The sequence below is a fragment of the Danio rerio genome, chromosome 3, assembly GCF_049306965.1.
Source record: "Danio rerio strain Tuebingen ecotype United States chromosome 3, GRCz12tu, whole genome shotgun sequence".
Lineage (NCBI taxonomy): Eukaryota > Metazoa > Chordata > Actinopteri > Cypriniformes > Danionidae > Danio > Danio rerio.
This window is the reverse complement of record NC_133178.1, coordinates 6,002,545-6,025,203: the sequence shown is the minus strand read 5'-3', so window position 1 is coordinate 6,025,203 and position 22,659 is coordinate 6,002,545. Positions and strand designations below refer to the sequence as shown.

General features: G+C 39.1%; 1 protein-coding gene across 1 annotated transcript; it reads left to right on the top strand.

Annotated features, from left to right (window-relative positions):
• Positions 1–3,012: 3,012 nt before the first annotated feature.
• On the top strand, positions 3,013–22,447 carry LOC103911361 (uncharacterized). Its single transcript, XM_009303001.5, has 2 exons — positions 3,013–3,213; positions 18,733–22,447. The coding sequence occupies exon 2, from the start codon at positions 18,738–18,740 to the stop codon at positions 19,809–19,811; it is 1,074 nt and encodes a 357-aa protein (XP_009301276.1). The 5' UTR covers positions 3,013–3,213; positions 18,733–18,737; the 3' UTR covers positions 19,812–22,447.
• The last annotated feature ends 212 nt before the right edge of the window (positions 22,448–22,659 follow it).

Genomic DNA, 22,659 nt, shown 5'->3' with positions numbered 1-22,659 from the left:
TAATGACCTCCTTGCCTGTTATTCGACTACGATTCTGGACTGTCTCAATATACCTGTTTACACCGGCATTGACCATTGCTTGCCTGACTACGATTAAACCTGCATTTGGATCCTACCTTCTGTTGTCAGTGTCACTCCCCCGATGTTACAGCAGGGGTGTCCAAACTTTTTAAGCCAAGGGCCATATGCAAAAAAAACAAAAAAAAAAACGTCCTGGGCCAAATTTTACGTGCATCACACAGACACGCATATATATATATATATATATATATATATATATATATATATATATATATATATATATATATATATATATGTGTGTGTGTGTGTGTGTGTGTGTGTGTTTGTGTGTTTGTGTGTAAGCACCCTAAATTACATATTTTTGGAAGATTATTTAGCCTACCTCCAGCGCACATGAGAGGTTTCTCAGTTGATCCGCGGTAAATCCACTTACTCGCGCACTATATAACTATTTCATTAATAACACTGCAAACTTGACTTCGCAGGCCGATCATCTTTAAACGCAAAAGGCATTTATTAAGTTTTATACCTTGACTGCTGCTGCATAATGGGATGTTTCTCTACACAACTGTAAAAGTGCGCTTTCTAGCGCAATGAAAGCAAAAAAGGGTTCTGCGTTTTGTCAATTTTAGCTCAATTGTAATAATATTAATAATAAAATTTACAAATAAATTAAAATATTATTTATAGTGTAGCCTGCTGTGGGACTGTGCAGTGAACTATTTATTTTTATTAAACATTTTTATTAGGCTGCATATTCTAGAAAGACTAATGTGAAAATGACTGGCAGTTGCCTCTCTGCTAAAATTAATTTAACAGCAAATTTCTTCTGCGTTTCTTCCTTTTACAGCTCAAGAGAGTTGTGTTTAAAGAATCAGTTAACCATAACATGTATGGAATTATGCTGCTCGTCTCATGTCACCCACTAGTCCAGTTTTCTCCTGTGTGAGTTGAGTGCGCATCCTCGTGCGCATTTTAAAGGCTGTATATGGGCACACCTGACCTGTCGCGGGGACCAGGGGCCTCATGTACGAAGACTTGCGTGGAAATCATACTAATACATTGCGTACACACAAAGCTGTAAATGTGCGTAAGCAGAAAAAAATTCAGATGTATGAAACACTGCGTACGCCGAATCCCACGCATATTCTCTTTGTACATCTGAAGGAACGTGAAACAGAGCGCAACATGCACGAGCACAAAACCCCTCCCTGCCTCCTCCCCCGTATGAATATGCTAATGACTCTACTTTGGCAAAACCAAACGAAAACGCAATGGCAAAAGCAAGCAGAGAAACTTTGAACAGAATGTGAATTGGAGGTGCTGCTTTCGGAGGTAGACCGGAGAAAAACGTTTTTATTTGCACGTTTGTCCTCCGGAATTAATAAAAGAAAAAAATAGAGTGGGAGAGTTTAGCTGATGCGGTTAACACAGTTGGGTCTGAACATCACACTGAGTGGATTACAAAAGAAATAGTGCGATGTAAAACTGTAAAATCTTGAAGTGACTTGAGCGGCGCAGCTCGTAAGACGCATGGCAATATTTTTTGACACGTTCGAGCATGAACTCAGTTCGAATCAAGCGTCTCATGACCCCCCCCATTAATACGTCTGTGCTTCATATTTTGTTTGCACATTTATTGAATGGAAATGTTTCTGATTCATGCATGGAAATTTATCTTCAGAGAGTGTCTTTATAGCAATGTGTGTACAGTAGATTGCTCCGATTACATTGGGGAAAACGGCGACCGCTGCAAATTGCGCTTTAATGTTTGGCTGGTCAACTGCATGGTACAGAAACCTTATACCGTACGCCAGGCATGAAGTTGACGTGGACCTGCACACATTCCCAAATTCATTTCATGTTTAGTAAATCCAAACGTAAGCTTGAAACCTGCCCCAAAAACCATGCTACCCTTTAAGCAGCAGTAAGCCTCACATATACTTAAAATAATTGACTTAAAACTGCTTTAATTTATCGTGTTAACTACACTTTGTTCATTCTGTGCTTGTGTTTCTTTGTTTATTGGTCTTAGAGATAAGCCTGCTGTGAAAAGTGTCACAAACATCCTGAAAAAATAAAACCAAAGTTTCTCAGAGATTATGAGTTTTGTAATATTGTTAAAATTTATTTCTTAAAATAAAAGTATCGAAAAAAGTATCGTTCTGAACCGGTATCGAATTCAGGGTATCAGTATCGAAAATCTTGGAACGATACCAAGCCCTAGTTATTAGAGACGAGTTATTAAAACGACTGTTAAGAAATGTGTAGAAAATATCTGCTCTCTCTTAAACAGAAAATGGGGGGAAAATAAATAAATAAAAATAATAAAAATAAAAGCTAATAATACAGGGGGGCTAGTAAATCTGACTTCAACTGTATGTATGTATGTATCAGATGGGGTGAGCAGAGGTCTCTGTCTTCTTTCCATTAGCTACAGGACAGAAAGATTATTCAGCGCAGTGGTTCTCAAACTTTTTTCACCCATTACCACCCCAGAAAGAAAGTGTGAAAGCAGATTTATTGCTAATAAGAGTATTTATGATTGTCAGACACTTTAAACATGATAAATACAGTTTGAACATTAACACTGTACTGTACTTACAGGTAACATAATTCAAATGTGCTTAAAGTTAAACAGCTGCTGAACTTAAATCTACAGCATTGACATAGTAGCTGGAAATGTTGATGGAGATTAATATATATTACAATTACTACATTTTACTATAGCATTCTTTGTGTGGGGTACCAGCTGGAAATGTTATGTTTGTCCTATGATGAGTTGAACTTAAGACGTATTCAAAGTTTGTTGTTGTATTTGTGTTTATGTATTTATTGTCTGCTTAACGTTAAATGTGAAATAATTAATTTGACTGAAGCTGATTTCCTCCTGGCGCCCGGTGACCGCTGTAAGTCGCTGTTGCTGTGATTGTCCTCTAGATGGCAGTAGTACACAGCACACTGATAGCGGAGGCGCTGGAGGAAAAGCTCAGAACAAGCAACATTAAACTCGTGTTGAAGATGAGAAGAAACAAAGAGGCTACACTTCAGCTTTTATCAACTCTAGAGAGATTATTTAGCGAACACGACACAACTCCTGCCTTTTTTCATTATATCCTGGCTCTTGACTGTCAATTCCTCTGTGAAAGCGATCAGGAATAGCGGACTTTTACCGTGTTCATATGTAAACAGGTAACGTTGTGTTTCTCTCCTTATTTATTAGTTCAGATTCCTACTTTCTCAATATTCAAGTGTTTTTCTCTCGGCTGTGTTCCTCTTCAGTGTCGGTTTTCAGCTTTGTTTTTGCTTGGTTTTGGCCACTAACCTCTTTATTAAAGCTCTCGATGTAAAAGCTTCTCGCGGTAAAAGCACAGGTTATGATTCCTGTTTACTTTCACACATTCTTATACTTCAGGATTTGTCTGATCTTTATTAGCGGCAAATGAAATGCTGTGTTCACTCATTTCACCCTCATGGACAAATACTGGAGTCATTTATAGGAAATAGTGTAGTATAAATACAAAACACCAACACTGTACTACATTTACAACAACTATATTACAACACAGCACAGTTTACTGCAGTAAAAACTCATGTTTACTACAGTATGCAGAGCATTTTATTGCTTCACCAAAGTTACTGCTACACCATTCAGAAACACAGTTGTAAATACTATAATAATAAATAGATACACTTTATTATAGTATGGTTGAAAAACACTTTAGTATTTACTATGAATTACTGTAGTATTTTTCATGTGCTAGTCATGTAATTCTGTTTAAAAAGTAGGGTTATAGGTAACACATTAAAATAATTTTATTTTAATTAATTGTGTTTACTAACATGAACAATTAGTAATACGTTCATAACGTCATTCATCTTTGTTAACATTATTTAAGTTAAAGTTAGTTCATGTTAAATCTCTGTTCATTATCTAATGTTAACAAGAACAACTTTGGATTTTATTAAGACATTAGTAAATGTTGAACTATGACTAATAAATGATTTACAGATTTATGCGTTCCTAATTGTAATAAATCCATGAACTACTGGATAATGCATTGTTTTGTGTTAAAAAAGGCTGTAAAATTGATCAGCTAAAAATAACTATTTATCAATGTACTGTCAAAGTTATTTGTTTAATTGCAAGCCATAATTTACAAAATATAAAGACAGCAACTTTCTGGTTCTCATTTATAATAATTTTCAGCGAGAATCAAAGTTTGGTCAGTGTTTTTTATCCATTTTGCACAGTAAAAGATAATGGTATCAGTTAAACAGTTAAAATATATCATGGTTTTCGCTACATTCATTCTTCCATGGCGGGGCGCAACACCAAGATTCATCTCGCCACGGCTACATTACAGCTTCCCATTCAAAACATTCAGTCATTGTTGTTGTTGTTTTTTTATTAGCGGATTATATTTGCATCATAATGCATTAAAAGGTAAGTGAATTATAACAGCGCAAACTTTTCTGTAATCGTATAGTGCTGTGCGTTATTTGTTGAACCCTTTAAGGTGACGTGCTGACTGACTGACTGATGGTGTGTGATGCGTGAGGTTTCAATTAAGATGAACACAGTTTTCATAATTAAACTTTATTTATAGATGAAGGTCTGTGGTTCTGCATACAATGACTTAATCTTGCTGGAGTTTATAGCCGTTTCACTTTACTTCAGGATGCATTAATGCCGCTCAGTAGGTCTACTGGAGAAATTCATAAATATTTCCAGCAAATCTAATAAATTAGTTGCATAAAGTTGTTGTCGTGCGACCAGTCTTCACAGCAAAATATTCACCACATTAAGCATCTTTGCACCTCAAAACACCAAACGCAGTGCTCAGGAATGGTTTAAAGGCTATGACTAAAGCATTCACCGTAAAGCCGGTGTGACAGAGGTATCAGGTAACAGTAGCTGCTTTTCCACTATCGTGCCAAACCGTTCTAAGAACACTTCGGTACGGTTACGGTTGTTTCTCCACTGAGCCTGGAACGGCGCGGCACGATTACAAACCGTTCTTGGCCCGGAATTCTCGGCACGGTTAGACAACCGTGCTAAACTGTGCTGACAGATTCTGTGTGTTGACGTCGCGACTCGGTTGCTAAGCTACCACAGCTGGCTCAGCAGAAGCGCGCTAGTCATCAGACATCCTCAATAAACTACAGTACATTTAATATAAAATAATGATCCAGGTCTAAACGATACAGTTTGAAAAGGGTTTTAAAACCATAGAGCAGTCTCTGGCAGAGAAGTGAATAACTCATCACATTCTTACGAAGATATTTTATTCATTTAAGTTATTATTTTATTGACTTGAATACAGACCTACTTCGCCTGCCTGAATGTGAGTTTATTGCACACAGCGCTGTATTCCACAGCACAAAACTCGCTCTGATCCGGGAGAGACATGCCAGCGACTTGCACTGCTGACTTTTTTTCCTGCTGCGCATCAAATAAAGCGAATAAAGTCACGCTTTGCATCGTCGATGTCCAAATTCCACAACAACATCACCCATGAAACACGAACTTGCAGACTCTTTAAACAACGAGGAAATAATTGCACTTTTTAATTCAAAGCCAGGACAGCTTGTTAATACCGGCGAGACCACCTGAAGGACGGCGTGTTCGTGTTGTAATGTCGGCCGTCCAAAAGACTTTGCTTGAAAGCTTTACGGAGCGGCACTGTAACTGTCCAAGGTACTGTTGTATGATTTATATTATAGCATATGCACTAATTAACAAGTCAAAAGAATTAATGAATTAAATAAATATGGATTCTTAAATGTCAGTATTGCTTTTACTCAAAAATATCAATAGCTACGTTTTGACAAATGTTTTATAAAAATAAAATGAGCAATTTTTATCATTTCAGCTATAGGCAATTATATGATTCAGTTTTACATAAGTTATATGACATTTATGAGGCATGTAACATGTTTCTGTGTTTTTGTTTTTTTGTGGTGATCTTTAATATAGCTATGCAAATATTTTCTAAAACGTCTAGCAATAATTCGCCTACAGCTTGTTAGTTAATTATGAACACAAAATTATTATAATAATAAAAATAAAATGATTAAAATAAAAAGATAATAGAGCAGCATTTTGCTATATTTAATAATGCTTTATATGCTTTAAATCCTGCAATATATGTGTTGATTCATATTCGTTTTTTTTTCACTTGCTGCATTCGTTATTTAATGTTTGAATAGTAAAACAAATAACAACCAGCGCTTAATTGGTTTCATTTTACCATCAAAATGTAGTATATTTTATATCATTATCAACTTTTGATATAAAAACGCAGTGTAATTTAATTAATTGTTAAAAATGAAATAATTTATGTGCTGTGTTTTTGTGAAAGTGCCCGCTCACCTTTGACAAGGCCTGTCCAAAATTATATTTCTGCCACTATAATGCAAATGCACTATTATTGTTGTCTTATCATTGTTTATTTTTCTGTTATGTTCAGAGATTTTAAATATTATTTATTTCCCCTTCAATTATTTTCAATCATCACGTTACATTTTGGTCATTTTCCCTCCAAATAAAATTTAGCCAGAGCTGCGCAACATATAAATAAATAGGGGTGCACATTTAGAATAACAGTGTTTAGTCACATATGGTTGCTTTTGCTTTTATGAAAAAAAAAATAGTTTCGGCTCTTATTTAACTTTAATTGAACAAAAGGAGCCGTTTACATTGCGTTACCAAGGCAACTACTGATGCGTTTTGTGTAATGTTTTAAAGAGCTTTGTCGCAGTACGACAGTGGAAAATGAAACCGTATCCGTGCTGTCTGGCCCGGTTTGGCACGGAATGGAACAGTTCTGTTTAAAGAACGATTCAGCACGATAGTGGAAAAGCGGCTAAACTGCTTCAAACTTATATTAAACTTTCATTTTTCAAAAGCCTCTTTGAAAAAAAGATTTTAGATATTTTCTAAAAAAAAAACAAAAATAAATAAACACCGGAAAATGTTTTAAATATTATTTATAAAGTATTTGGATACGATGAAATTAATCAAATCATGCAAACAGAGCATTTTCGGGGTGAGTGAAAGCAGAAACTAGGCGACCTTTTTTTCTGTCTGCAGCTGCGCAGCACTTTTTTGACGGGGAAAACTGCAAGTTCAAATGTGTTCTGTGTCCTCAAACAAGTGTGTATGTTTTTATATGACGTGGTAAAATTAAAAAAGGAAATTTTAAATACATAAAGAGCTTTATTAGTGCATAGCTGCTGAGCGCAACGAAATATAGGCTATTTTATTACGTGCTGCTCTTATGTGCTGAAACACTGAACACTTTACTTTGCTTAAGATATAATAAGCAACATCTTTAAAAAAAAGGAATCACCTATTAAGTGTCATAAAGCCTATAGGGGGAAAAATCATGTTTCAGTTCTCTCCGGAGCATTTGGGCTGAATGTTGGACAGATTCTGTCTAGAAGATGTTATAAAAAACATTTTATATCGAGTTATTAAAGGAGAATTTTATATATGTGGTGTTATATCATGGATGTGTGCGCTCCCTGCGCTCCGGGTCCCTCCGTTGGTGGCAAGACCACTGGATTTCGATGCCAATAGTCGGTCGGCGAGTAAATGAATATGATGAATGAAAACACACAGGCATGTGCGTATAGACATGCGTTGTACTGCTGTACAGTAACTTGTCATTTGTTTGTTTTGGTTGTAATAATATTAATAGTTTCGTGATGATGTGATGATGTGCTTTATCTGCATGATTCTCGCTGAAGTGGGCGGTTTGAGTGACGTTCGATTCGGGGGATGTTCTGGGGGCGGGGTTTGCGTGACGCGCTGCGAGCTACTAGCCCCACAGTGGAAACGCGACATGATTTCGGCCTCACTGCTCAACCTCCCGGGCGATTGGCCCGGCCTGGCCCGATATAAGCCCTGGCTCGCACTGGCCTGATAGTGGAAATGCGGCTATTGACACTAAAACTGAAACAGTTAAAGCTTTTTAGAATGAATGAGCAAAACAACATTTAAGATGTTTTACAATGTGCTCAGCCTGCTGGTTTGTCCATTCACACACATTTTCATCATCATATGATCTCTTAAAACAAACCTTTTTTTAATGCACATACTGGAATTTGTTCAGTAAAAGTGTTTTCATCGTAGATTAGGCGCATATTTTCTATCGAATAAAAGTTTATACTACTTAATTATGCGCATGTTTTTTTATGTGTATTTTCCAAAGTTATGTGCATCATGACGTTTCAATCAATCGTTTTATGCGCATCTCCAAAATGAGTATTAAAATAGGTGGGTGGAAACGTAAGGTTAAGGCAAGAAATACCGCTTCGTCTTTGAAAAAGGGGAGGAGACTGACAGAAACTCAGAGTTTAGAGAATAAAATGCTCCTGACCAGGTTAGGTTCACAGAATAAGTTACCACAGTAACTGACTCTGAGTTAGAGCTGCACAGTTGATTGAAAAAAGATCTCGATTCGACCCCCTAGACCGGTGGTGTCAAACTCAATTCCTGGAGGGCCGAAGCCCTGCACAGTTTAGTTCCAACCCTGCTCCAACACACTCACCTGCAGGTTTCAAACAAGCCTGAAGGACTCAATTAGTTTGATCAGGTGTGTTTAATTAGGGTTGGAACTAAACTGTGCAGAGCTGCGGCCCTTTTGGAACTGAGTTTGACACCTGTGCCCTAGACGATCTTATTTCAGCATTTCTACATTTCTGTCAATCATATTTTTAAGTTCAGGAGAGAAGAAAAGGCGGCTGCACGAGTCTTTTCATTGTTTCACACACGTTGCTCACGACATGGATACCTCCAAATGATGTTGAGTGAGTCACACTGTATTTATAAGGTGTAATTTAATTTGAATGCAAAATCATTCATACTATACATTTCTGCTCATTATTTTACAATTAAAAAAATAGTGAAACCTTCAGTAAGTGTGGTCATCAGACTTCTCCACAAACAAGGAGAGGGAAAAAAACACAAGACATTGTCTCAGAAAAATAATTCCAGAAATTAAATTTTGCATGATATTGGCATCAAATTCAAAACATGTACTCAGGAGATGTGTAGCTTTTGATCTATTGCTTTTCTGTTGCTCCAGAACAAATTTCACATATTTGTTTATGAAATAATAAAATGTTTAGTGGGGTAATTTTTTTTACATTACTTAAGCATCTATAACTATTTTTCATTTTGAACTCTAGATGATTGATAACAAAGCCCAGAGTGTCTTCTTTCCAAAGATACATAAACTTCGAATGTAGACCAAATCATTCAGCAACTGTAAATGTTTAACTTGGGAAGAGGATTTTTGAGAAAGTGCCTCTGACTGTGAGGGACAGAAGGACATCGACATAGCCTCAGAAAACTTTTTACAGTAATCTCATTTTGCATGCTATCTTCATCAAATTTAAAATGTAAACATATGAAATACTTGGCTTTCAAGTCATATTTTTTTCTAGGACTTTACATTAATGTTTTCCTGTGTTTCTTTATGGAAAACTAAAATTTAACACAATTTAAAAAAAATTTTACTCATGACTTCATAATGTAGAACTTTTTAAAAAAAAATTCTCCTTTTACCACAATAAAGCTTAAAGTGTCTTCTTACCAATGATACATAATTTGTGTTTGTAGCTTACTGGAGTCAGGAACTGTTACTATTTAAAGTTAGGTAGGTGTAAAACCCCAAAATTGAGTGCTGGCTAACAGTTTAAAATGAAGTAATCCACCCTACATTCAAAGTCTCTCACTTGTAATGAGCATATTTGCAGTAGAAAACTTGTCAGTGAAATATTAAAAATATTCAATTAATCGAGATTTGTGGTCGGGAGCGCTGTGCGACAGGCCAGAGTCACTGTGGCAGTCACTGGGAAATGTCCCGATGCTCCCTATGGCCAGTCCACCCTTGGCTCTGGTGATAAACTCAAATGATAAATCTTCCTTATTAAAAATAACAGACCTAATAACCTAGGCCACATTATTTGAGCATTCGTTATCACATTGATCTGTTGTGGTCCAGTTTATGTTTCCTTTTTAATATTAGGATTTTTCTTTGAAATTTGTAATAGGCTACCACTATTGACTCTAATCGTTGGTAAAATAGCCAGCCTTTTAGCAAGACTGATTTTTTTCCTGCAGGTTTGATGCATACTAAACGTCGGAGGCCAGTTTCACTTAATAAACATTCCCTCGTCTAAACTCGACGTTAATAATGTCCGCTTATATGCTTCAACGCCAAAACACAGACTGGTCTGTTGAATAAAATATTAATATAAATAAAATGACAGTGAAATAATCTCAGTTTCAGGATAGCCTATATTAGGCTAAATCATTTTCTGTTAGGGTCTACTCAAACTATGCCATTTGTACCGTGCCCAGGCCCGTTTCCCGGATCATTTGAGAAGTGTGAGTGTGCTGAATCGGGCTCAAGCACAGTTCACTTGGCCGGCCCTGGCCCGGTTGGAGAAGGTGGGCCTGAGTTTACTTGGGCTTTGGCGCGGTACGTTTGTAGTGTGTACAACTACTCATGATGTACATGCGATTCTTCAGGTTTTTTTATTTTTAATTAATTTGCAACCATTTAAAAAAAAAAAAATTTCACATTGTCATTATGGGGTATTGTGTGAAGAATGTTGAGGAAATAAATGAATTTAATCCATTTTGGAATAAGGCGGAAACATAAAATGTAGAAAAAGTGAAGCGCTGTGAACACTTTCTGGATGCACTGTACTTTGACCACAATGAGGCAGGCTTTACAAACTATTCGCAGTGCACTGAAAGTATTCCCCTCAGAAGAATAATCTCGCTCAGAAGGATGAGAGAACAGACTCATTGTGAGAATAATCTTACGGAGCAATGCACATTGCGTCTGTGCAGCCGGTGCGTGAATGAAGCGATTGATGCATCACTGAGATACAGCGCTCAGCCCTCTGGTATTTGCACAACATTTCCAAAACAGCAGAAAAAGGGAAGATTGTGTGCGTTGAGAAACTGTCATATGCATTATTGAGCCTTTTCTAATTAAAAATTACAGGTAGGCCTACACTGGGTGTGAAGAGATGGTGATAACCCTCTCTACTCCAGTGTTGCGAATGCCATCTGCTGGTCTAACAGACAGAACAACATGATTTAGAAACATCAATGAACTCCTATTTGCAGGTCAAAATAAAGCCATTAAATGCTAGACTAAATGCATTTTTCCACTGATTATTTAAACTAACAGTAGCAAATAGTCTTGTAGAAAGTTTTTTGTTGTCATAAACACGGCAAACAGTTTGAATAGTACATGAATGGACAATGGTAGACAGAAGCAGCAGAGGGAAGCGCTTAACTGAACATGAATTTTACCACTTGAATATTTATTTGTGCTTTACATTAAAGGGTCACGAAACACCAAAACACATTTTTTGAGCTGTTGACAGTCGTATATGTGTCCCACACTGCTAAAAACACTATTAGGACACATATTTCACTAAAAAGTGAAAATTGGTTTTGGCGTTATTTCGAGCAAATTCGTATTTGTACCTGAAACAGTGTTCAGACGGCAGAAAGACGCCACGTTATGTTGCCAAAAGAAGTGGGAAAAGAATAAGAATTGTTTGGAGATACGGGTCGTCAGTGTTGCTTTCATGATGTGCTGCAGCAAAGGTTTTGTTTTTATTTCCAGCTAACGTTATAAGAGCACAATTGGACTCACATGTGGATCAGTACACGCAGCAGAAATACGTTTGTAACGAACAGTTTTTACTCATGAGCTTATCGCATCTGGAAATTGTGAAATCCAGATTTGGTCGTCTCCTTTCAAGAGTTCACACTTAGCTGATGATCTATCAAAAGCTTGTTTGGCATGTTGTCCCGGGAGAGAGCCCCGAGCTCAAGGGATCCTGGAGCCAATGGGAGGCTTCCTCCCATTGGCAGAGCGAGAGGGGAGCCTGAGCACAGTGGAACTCAAAACTCCCCTGCTGCGGTAGCTACGGGAACAAGTGAAAAAAGGGATTAGACAAATGCTTGATTGTTATGCATGTTGTATATCTTTGGATGGTGGGAGGAAACCGGAGAACCCAGGGAAAACCCACGCGGACACAGGGAGAATATACAAACTCCTCAAAGAAATGCCTACCGGCCTGGCGGGACCAAGGCCGCCAGTGTTCTTGCTGTGAGGTTCACAGTGCTAACCACTGAGGTTCTTGCGGGAGGCATTGCATAGGTAGGGTTATGAAGGGTAAGGAGACTGGAGCTATATTAGGGAGCTGGACATAATGTGGTAAGATGGGTAAAAGGGAGGCTCCTGTAGGAGGCTTGGCAGGGAGGGCTAGGGAGGAGTTTGGTGGGATTGGGTGCTAAAAGAGAAGCTGAGAGTTTAATCGCCCAGCAACATCCTAAGTGAGAGGCGTGAGGCGTGTTTGGTGGGGAGTGGAGCCAGAGGGCTGGCTAACTCCTACAGGAGCTGGAGCTCGAAGGGACTCCTAGGGGGTTAGAACTTGAGGGTGGTGTCTAAATGGGAGAAGAGAGATAGCTAGAAGTAGAGTGTAGAAGAGAGGATTCTGGGTAACTCCTGCGGGAGTTGGAGCTCGAAGGAACACTTGCGGTGGTCAGAGCTTGGGGGTGGTGACTAAACGGGAGAAGAGAGATAGCTGGAATTAGAGTGTAGAAGAGAGGACTCTAGGTAACTCCTGCGGGAGTTGGAGCTCGAAGGAACCCCTTCAGCAGTCAGATCTTGGGGGTGGTGTCTAAACAGGAGTAGAGGAATAGTTGGAAATAGAGTGTAGTTGAAAGTAGATTTTAGAAGTGAGGAAAGGAACTAGAGGCCGAAAGGTAGGGTTAGAAGAATGAAAGGTTGAGAAAGCTGGAAGTAGGGAACATGTACAAATATTATACAAACACAAACACGCGCACATACACAAAATGCATACAAATACAATCGTTAACATCTGTAAATAACTATGAATGACTCTTGCAGAAGTTGCGATTCGCAACGGCACTTGCGGGAGTCTGCTTTTAAATCATATGAGGATGTCAGGAAGAGGACAATGGATTTCTGCAGGGGGTGATTTGGATGACTCTTACGAGAGTCGAGGCTCTGCTAGACACCTGCAGGAGTCGGAGCCGGGTATGGGGGGGCTTGGGGGTCGGTAAGGGCCCGTTGGGCTTCCTTGAGGTGGTATTTACTAAGGCGAATGTAGGATTTGAAGATGGTGGGAGAGCCCATTAGAGGCTGCTGTGGTGGCTGCGCCAATCCTAAATGAGTAGCTGGAAAAAGGCTCTGGGGAAAAGCCTGAGAGGCAGAGGACTTTCTTTAAGGTGCTTTTGAAACAAGAACTGAGATACTGGACGATTAGCATCATCAGTAAAAAGCAGGGCTAGAGGGTTAGCCTCCTGGAATCTTCTTAGATTTAGGTTGGCTTTGGAAAGGGCAGGTGGGGGAAGGTATGTTAAAAATAAGAATTAAGTGTACTTTATGGGATTGATCTGTTTTGCTTTGTTTGATAAGGAAAGAAATGGTTTCCTTGTCTTGCAAAGCTAGATCTGAGATAGTCGGGTGAAGTAAAGGGTTAAATTTAGATCTAACTGTTAATTCAGAGCATCTAACCAAACCAAAGAAGGCTAGGTTGAACATAGCATCTAAGGTGCAGGCTGTGTAGGAAGAAATGTAACATTTATATAGGGTTAGGATGCATGAGGTAAGGTTTTTGAGTGTGATGGGTTGTCTAGAATCAGAGTTTTTTTTGAATGCCTTTGATAAGGAGGGAGGTTTGCGAATTTATGATAGTATCGGGAGGGGACCCGTGAATTAATTTATGAAAGAATTGGATCCCACTGAGATAGCTCTTTATTGAACTAGCTTGTAAGTGTCTTGCAGTGTGAAGGTGTGAAATAAAGAAGTGATGGAGAGAAGGGAAAAATCAGAGAAATATAGTTGATGGAGGGTATGAAATTGTTTGAATGAATTCCATGCTGTGAGGTATGAATTGAGGGTTCTGGGAGCTACTGCTTGTAGGAATACGAGATAGGGAAGTTTGATGGTGTTTTAAATGGGGGTGGTTTATGGCAATATCGTTTCTTAATATGGAGGGACAGGCGTTGGGTGAGGGTCTGCCTCCGGGGCCAGTCGCCAGAATTTCTGGAAAGAGAAACGAGAGAGACTCAGCAATTTGGTTTTTGCAAGCAGGTACATGTTCAGCAATCATGATAAATTGTTTTTCAGCAGATATCCAAATAGGGGTCTTAGGAATGAGTAAGTGATGGTGAATAGGAGTGGGAACGCCCTTTATTAATGCAGTGCACGGTAGCTTCGTTGTCGCAGGGAACGAAAATGCTAGATGTGGACCATTTATCCCCCCATAGGATGGCTGCTGTGACTATTGGGTAGAGTTTGAAGAGGGCTGAAGAACATTGGTCTTTTGAAATGGAAATCAATTGTGGTGGTCATGTTGAGGCAAACCAGTGTCCTTTATAGAAACCACTGTAACTGATTGATGGGGCAGCGTCTGTGTATAAGATAATGTCAATAGGGGATGCTATCAAGTCGATGTAGAAAAAGGAACAACCGTTCCATTGCTTGAGGAAAAAGATCCATAAGCTGAGTTCATCGCGACTGGGTTTAGATAGAAGAATTATTTCTTCTAAACCACGAACTGTGGTGGATAGTTGAAGGAGGTGGTTAATGAAAGGACGGCCTTGTGAGATAATGCTTATGGCGAAATTTAGATGGCCGAGAATAGATAGGAGTTCTCGTTTTGTGCACAACTGTTTTTCTAGGAAAATATGGGATAGAGAAATGATTCGGTGGAGAAATTTTTCGGGCTGCTTTTGCATCTGAAAGTGAGTCGGACTGCAAAATAGAATTGATTACGCCAATGTATGCCAAAAAGGTGACAGAAATCTGGGTGGATTGGCATGATTTTTAAGGCAGAGGAAATTACTTTGGCTAGCCAGGTATTACGACCAGCTATTTTATGAGAGAGATAGCTTGATCCATGTCGTGGTAGTTAAACGAATATTCGTCCCATGGGATAGTGCTGTTAGGAAAAGAGGAATTCTGCGGGGACGAAATGTTAACTATAAGGCGTTTTTTGCTGGAAAATTTTTGAGTAGCCACGCCAATGGGGCTAATGCGTGAGACATTGAAGGGTGGGACTGTGAATGGTCCAATCATGAAGTTAATTTCGATTTCTTTTTTAATAAGATAATTAGAGGTGTGAACCTACACTAGTATCACGGTTCGGTTCGGTTACGATTATCATGCCATCGATTCGGTTCAATTCGATATTTCGGTGCATCACGGTGCATTGACGGTGCTTTCCATACACAGTTTTATATTTTCTTCACAGCAGCATTTCTTGTATTAAAATGTATGAATATATTTATATTTATATACTATTTGTAATACAATTTTGTCATTTAATACAAACAGTCAGATATATAAACTGTAACTTTAAACAAAACAAGCATTTAGCAAATAATATAAACAAATATAAATATCCAGCTCAATTTCTGATCCTTGTCTAGTTCTCTTACACCCCTTTGATTGGTCACACCCTCAAAAAAAAAACGGTTGCGATTGGCTCTTGCGCGCTGCACTCTTCACAGATGAGTGATGCTGATAAGCGGCAGGCGGCAGCGGCGATCTCACAGCTGATGTATGATTGACACGGTGGAGAAAACTCTGCAGACACGCGCTCGTTTCTGGATGCAAAAGTAACGCTGTAAAACAGCCGAGAAGAGAAGAAAAACCACGCCAGCAGGTCAAATGGGCCTCTGTGTGTGTGTGTGAGAGAGAGACAGAGACAGTGCGTGCGCGCGCGTGCGAAAGAGAGAGAGAGAAATGGAGTAGGCTACTTTCATTCTTTCGATCTCAGTGACATAGGGGCTATTGTATATGTCAGTGAAAGACTGATCCAGCAAACACACACAGTGAAATTGTGCACAGTTAATGAGTTTTAAGTAGTTAAAGCGCTGTAAATACTCGCGATCGCCTCCCTCGCGACAGAGCGCATATGAGGTAAATGACGTCAGTAATAACCGGTTATGATTATTACTGATCCGATACCGAATTGTCCGCGTCTGCATCGCAGTGCACCGAAAAAACGATTATTTTTGACACCCCTAAAGATAATGGACAGTTTGAGGTTCAGAGGTAGCAGACTGCAGGTTAGGACAAAATAGATTAAGTGAAAGGAGAGCTGAAACGCCTGGGTGGAATCCGTGGCTTAGACCTTATTATCAGGGTGAAAACTTAATTCTAAAGCAAGGTTAGAAATATTCACAGGAGTCGACAGTTAATTTTTAGATTTTTTATTGTTAGCTCTAAGAACTTGTCAAATTATCTTGGCGTGGGCGCCGCCACAGTAGGAACACAGGTGGAGGTATCTGCAGGGCATCTTTTGGCATGTAACAAGATTGAAGTTTTGGCAGATGTCGCGGCTAGGAAGGAGAGGGGGGTTTAAGAGAAGCTGACAGAAGGGAAGCAATATTAAATTGAAGGTTAAATTGCGGGCGGCGTCCTAAAAATACCCGGTTGTGGAGCTCAGTGTCCAAAGCCCCCCTGTAGGGACACTGATTCTACTGGGTAACTTAAGGCACATTTGGCAGAAAATAACTTGTGATTAGTGTAGAAGTGGGTGCCCCTATAGGAGAGCGTGAGCTCGGCGATAATGGCCATATAATCATTCAGTTCAAGTCTCCTTTGGGGGAATACAGAACAAATTATATCCGTAAATTTTACGAAGGCTATGGAAAATTCATGTTATTATTTTCGTTGTTCATAGTGTCTTGATTTGTTGAAGATGTCGGTGTGTCGTTGAAGGACATAATAATTCAGGAGCAGCAGATGATGATGATTATGATGATAATGATGAATATAATGATGGATATGCAGGTAGGAATTGATGTTCGTTGATGTGGAGCTTGAATTAGTTTGTTCAAGCGCAGTCGGAGGCTGATTGGTCTTCTAAACGAAGATAAAATGGACTGAAAACTGTGGTTATTTATTGTAGCTTACGGCTCATATGATTGGAAGATAATGATTAGCTAATACGAGACCGGCCGTGATAAATCATAAGCATGTGATCCTCTCGAAACTAGTTTATGAATAAACCTCACTTAAAAAAAGATGCGTCTCTAGTTGGTGTCGATTGTCCTGTCTCTACAAATATAGTAAGTGTGTGCAATCAGTGCCCTTTCTTTGTTCATTCTGATGGCAAAATTATAGTTCATATCGTCAGCAGTATTCTTTCAGTGTTTAAAGACAGACCTTAGTCAAAATGATTTCTAAGTTACTTGAGTTTACGTTAATATCACTACAATATTTTGGACTGAAAGATCTGCTGTAAATGCTGCTCTTCGAGTGTAAACGTGAACACTGCAAGCAAACTTGCTGACCGTCGTGTTTAATTTTCGCCGCATTTTGTGACAGGATAGTCTACACACATGCGGCTTTCTGACCTACCGAGTGCATCTGAGTTACCGAGAAATGCAGAGGTTTTTCTCCCCTATACGACGTGCGGTATCAAACATTCTACCGCCATTAAACAGTCACTGTCTTTCTCCCCTGCATGTGTGTTTGTTTTGCCTCAGTAAAAATCAGCGCATGCCCAAAATGAAAACTCCCATTTTTATTCAAATCCTTTCCCTTTTCCTTCCCCTGACGCTCCCACCTAATCAGAGCCAGACACACCCACTTTCCTGAGTTTTTCCAAACTAGAGGTGTGAAAACACCCTGCTGAAACTGGGGGTTTCATGGCCCTTTAAACTATAAAATGGCTTCAGAACATTCGAGATGTAGTAGGCTTACATGACAACTTTCTAGTGCTTATAATAGGCTACTTACATGGCTTTTTGTGGTTTATAAATTACACAGGAATTAGCGCACACGCAAGATCAGATTTGGATCGATTTGTTGAGACCTGATCCAGCAAAATAGGCGGTATCAAATTGATATCCGATCCAAGTATCGGGATCTGTGAATGCCTAGTACATTTACACAAGCAAACCTAAACTGACATGAATTCAGAATAGAACAAAACATCAAATTCTGGATCTCCTGATGAAATAAGTGCAGATTTATTCTCTGGAATCTGGGCTTACGTCATTACTGCATTCATGACAGCATTCAGTCAGAGCATCAGTCTTTGTTAAAATCAATGCATCAGCATTGATATTATACAACAAGTGTTTTAAAATTAATGATTGGAAGATCAGTGTAGGGCGACGGGGTGGCACAGTAGGTAGTGCTGTTGCCTCAGAGAAAGCAGGCTGCTGGTTCGAGCCTCGGCAGGGCTAGTTGGCATTTCTGTGTGCAGTTTGCATGTTCTCCCCACTTTCACGTGGGTTTCTTCCGGGTGCTCCGTTTAAAACAGTCTAAAGACATGTGGTACATGTGAATTGGGTAGGCTAAATTATCCGTAGTGTATGTGTTTGAATAAGTGTGTATGGATGTTTCCCAGAGATGGGTTGCAGCTGGAAGGGCATCCGCTGCATTAAACATATGTTGGATAAGTTGGCGATTAATTTCGTTTTGGCGACCCCCGATTAATAAAGAGACTAAGCCGACAAGAAAATGAATGAATGAATAAATGAATGAAGATCAGTGTATCTTGCTTATGAAATTAAATTTACAAAAATACACCAAAAGTGATGATGAATGAAACTTTAGTGGTGGCTTTCACTTTCTTAAATAATTAATTTTAAAGGCAGTCTGTTTATTTGTATTTCAGGCCTGATGGAGGAGACACAACGTCATAAGAAAATCATAGAAAATACTCACTCACTGAAGAGAAAAGACAAAAAATGTGTCACCTGCACTCAGTGTGGAATAAGTCTGGTTAACAACTGGAGCCTCAGAAATCACATGATGATCCACACTGGAGAGAAACCATTTAAATGCTCTCTGTGTGGAAAGAGTTTCAGACACTCATCAAACTTCGGTAGACACATGTTGACCCACACTGGAGAGAAAACACACCAATGTGATCAATGCAGCAAAACATTTTTGAGGACTTCAGAGCTGAAGAGACACCTTCGAGTTCATACAGAGGGGAAGCCTTATTCATGCACTGTGTGTGGAAAGAGTTTTAGACATCAAGACGGTTTAAGAGATCATCAGAAGTTCCACACCGGTGTAAGAGAGCATATGTGCTTTGAGTGTGAGAAGACCTTTATTACGGCTGTAAAATTGAAAATACATGAGAGGATTCACACTGGAGAGAAACCTTACAAGTGTTCACACTGTGACAAGAGATTCTGTACATTAGGAAGCCTGAAAATACATAAAAGGACTCACACTGGAGAGAAACCTTACAAGTGTTCACTCTGTGACAAGACATTCAGTGTGTTAGAAAACCTGCAAAGACATGCGAGAACTCACACTGGAGAGAAACCTTACACGTGTTCACACTGTGACAAGAGATTCAGTACATTAGGAAACCTGAAAACACATGAGAGGATTCACACTGGAGAGAAACCCTACATGTGTTCACACTGCGACAAGAGATTCTGTCAGTTAGAAAGCCTGAAATCACATGAGAGAACTCACACTGGAGAGAAACCTTATACATGTTCACACTGTGACAAGAGATTGTGTTCGTTAGGAAGCCTGAAAACACATGAGAGGATTCACACTGGAGAGAAACCTTACAAGTGTTCACACTGTGACAAGAGATTCAGTACATCAGGAAGTCTGAAATCACATGAGAGGACTCACACTGGAGAGAAACCTTACAAGTGTTCACATTGTGACAAGAGATTCAGTGATTCAAGGAATATGAAAAAACATGAGATGATTCACGCTACATAGAAGCCTTGTAACCTCTAAGGTGTAAGGTCGCCATAGTCTAACAAAACTGAAAAAAATTCAGACACATGCAGTGAAATTAGCTCAGTTTTTGAGTATTATGATCAATAATAATGAGTTATTATTATGAATATTCAGAATTAACTTGTAGTTAATTTAACTAAATAAATATAACAATGACTCTGTAATTATTCATTTATTTAGAAAGGGAATTTTAACTACTTGTGAAGTAGATGAATAGTTTAGAAGTTTTAGTAAACTTAATCAGCTTGTAGCAAGAGTTTATCGTTAAAGGGACTTTTTCTGTGAGGCAAAACAGATAATCCAGCGTGGTGATAGCGTGATTGACTAGTCTGACATAAAGCAAACAAACACACAAACATAACAACAAAAACAGAGAAAACAAGGAAATGAAGAGTTTAGATAAAGGAATGGCAAATCTAGCTCAGTTCCACACAGCTGTTAAGAACCCCCAAGATTATAAAAAGACCTTTTTGATAACGGAGTACAGCCTCCACGCACGACTAAATACCTGGATTTAGTGGGTCGGCCTTTTTCTCTCGGTGTGAGAGTTTCTCTGATGTGTAGAAGATGGAGTCTTTTAAAAAGTCCTTTCTTGATGCATGGAGCTTGCGATGCAGATTGGAGGGTATGCGAGACGCAACTTTAAACTGATTTTGATTTGTCGAAAAATAAGAAACGTGGACTCGGGTGAGTCACATGGGTACAGAAATGCGGTCTGCCCCGCTAGGGGCATTTCTGCCGAGGTTTGAGGGGTGTAAGAGGTATTTAAAGACATTGGTCAGGTGACTCTCAATCTCTCCTGACTGACCAATGGCATAAGAGGAACAGTCAAGCGGGAAACTTCCTTTGTTTTCCTAGCTGGTGCATAGAGTCCCAAGACAGACAGACAAAAAAATGTTATCATCATATGTTCTAGATTATGATTTGTAGAATTATATAGGATAATATATAGGAATTTATAGGGTTGTGTACCGAAACCCGGTGCCATTATAGCACCGGTACCTTGGTAACCGGTATGTACCGGTATTAAATCAGCGTATGAATTTCAGTGCCTAATTTCAGTGCTGCGGTGTGGACGTAAGGGGTGCATGAAAACAGGCACACATAGGCATTGTGTCACAGCATCACTAAACACTTAATTCTAAACAACTTTGAGGAATACGGACAGGCGATATCAGGCGATTAGGAAACAGACGCACGCAACAGTACAGTGCATCTGTACAGCGCATTTAGTCTGGTTTTCGTTGAGCGAGAGCGACACTCTTCAGATCAACACGCGTGATCACGTTCATCCAATTTGCTTAAACTAAGCATTCTAAAGCGCATTTAACAAGCAGGGATTCTTACACAGCAACTGTTTACAAAAGTTGCGTGTAAGGGGAAAACACGTCAAACTTAATGACACATTTGGGAGCTCAAAGGCAGAGCCTCTCTCGCAGGCTTTAGGTGTCACGAGCAATCGTCACTCCCTGGGGCATTCGCTTATGCTCTCTCTGTTTTCGCGGCACTTGCTATCTCTGTGACGGTGCTGCGCGCATCAGTTCCCCGCATTCGTCAGAAGTTGACGCCCAAATTGAAACGGGTAAATAAAAAGATTAAACTTCAGTCATGCTCATGTTGTGAAACACCATCAAAATGTCCACTGTTGATGATATTAGACTTCTGTTTTCAATAGCGAATTTAACACTTTAATGTAGGAAGTGCTCGGCTATGCAGAGACCATTATTAATCAATCTAGTGTACATAGTTTAACGTTAGGAAATGCAGTCTTGAATTTACAAACAGTCGGCAAGTACCAAAGAACAGATGTAAGACATTGATCAAGAGTAGTTTTCAGTCACGCTCATGTAATCATATTCGACTCGTTAGACAACCGTGCTGAACTGTGCTGACAGATTCTGTGTGTTGACGTCGCGACTCGGTTGCTAAGCTACCACAGCTGGCTCAGCAGAAGCGCGCTAGTCATCAGACATCCTCAATAAACTACAGTACATTTAATATAAAATAATGATCCAGGTCTAAACGATATTTGTAAAGGATTTTAAAACCATAGAGCAGTCTCTGGAAGAGAAGTGAATAACTCATCACATTCTTACGAAGATATTTTATTCATTAAAGTTATTATTTTATTGACTTGAATACAGACCTACTTCGACTGCCTGAATGTGAGTTTATTGCACGCAGCGCTGTATTCCACAGCACAAAACTCGCTCTGATCCGGGAGAGACATGCAAGCGACTTGCGCTGCTGACTTTTTTTTCCTGCTGCGCATCGAATAAAGCGAATAAAGTCACGCTTTGCATCGTCGATGTCCAAATTCCACAACAACATCACTATATCCATGGAACACGAACTTGCAGACTCTTTTAACAACGAGGAAATAATTGCACTTTTTAATTCAAAGCCAGGACAGCTTGTTAATACCGGCGAGACCAACTGAAGGACGGCATTTTCGTGTTGTAATGTCGGCCGTCCAAAAGACTTTGCTTGAAAGCTTTACGGAGCGGCACTGTAACTGTCCAAGGTACTGTTGTATGATTTATATTATAGCATATGCACTAATAAACAAGTCAAAAGAATGAATGAATTAAATAAATATGGATTCTTGAATGTCAGTATTGCTTTTACTTAAAAAATATCAATACGTTTTCACAAATGTTTTATAAAAATAAAATGAGCAATTTTTATCATTTCAGCTATAGGCAATTATATGATTCAGTTATACATAAGTTATATGACATTTATGAGGCATATAACATGTTTCTGTGTTTTTTTTTTTTTTTTTGTGGTGATCTTTATTATAGCTACGCAAATATTTTCTAAAACG

Excerpts from the sequence above, each read along its gene's own strand:
- LOC103911361 (XM_009303001.5), top strand. The coding sequence starts at position 18,738 with ATGGAGGAGACACAACGTCATAAGAAAATCATAGAAAATACTCACTCA.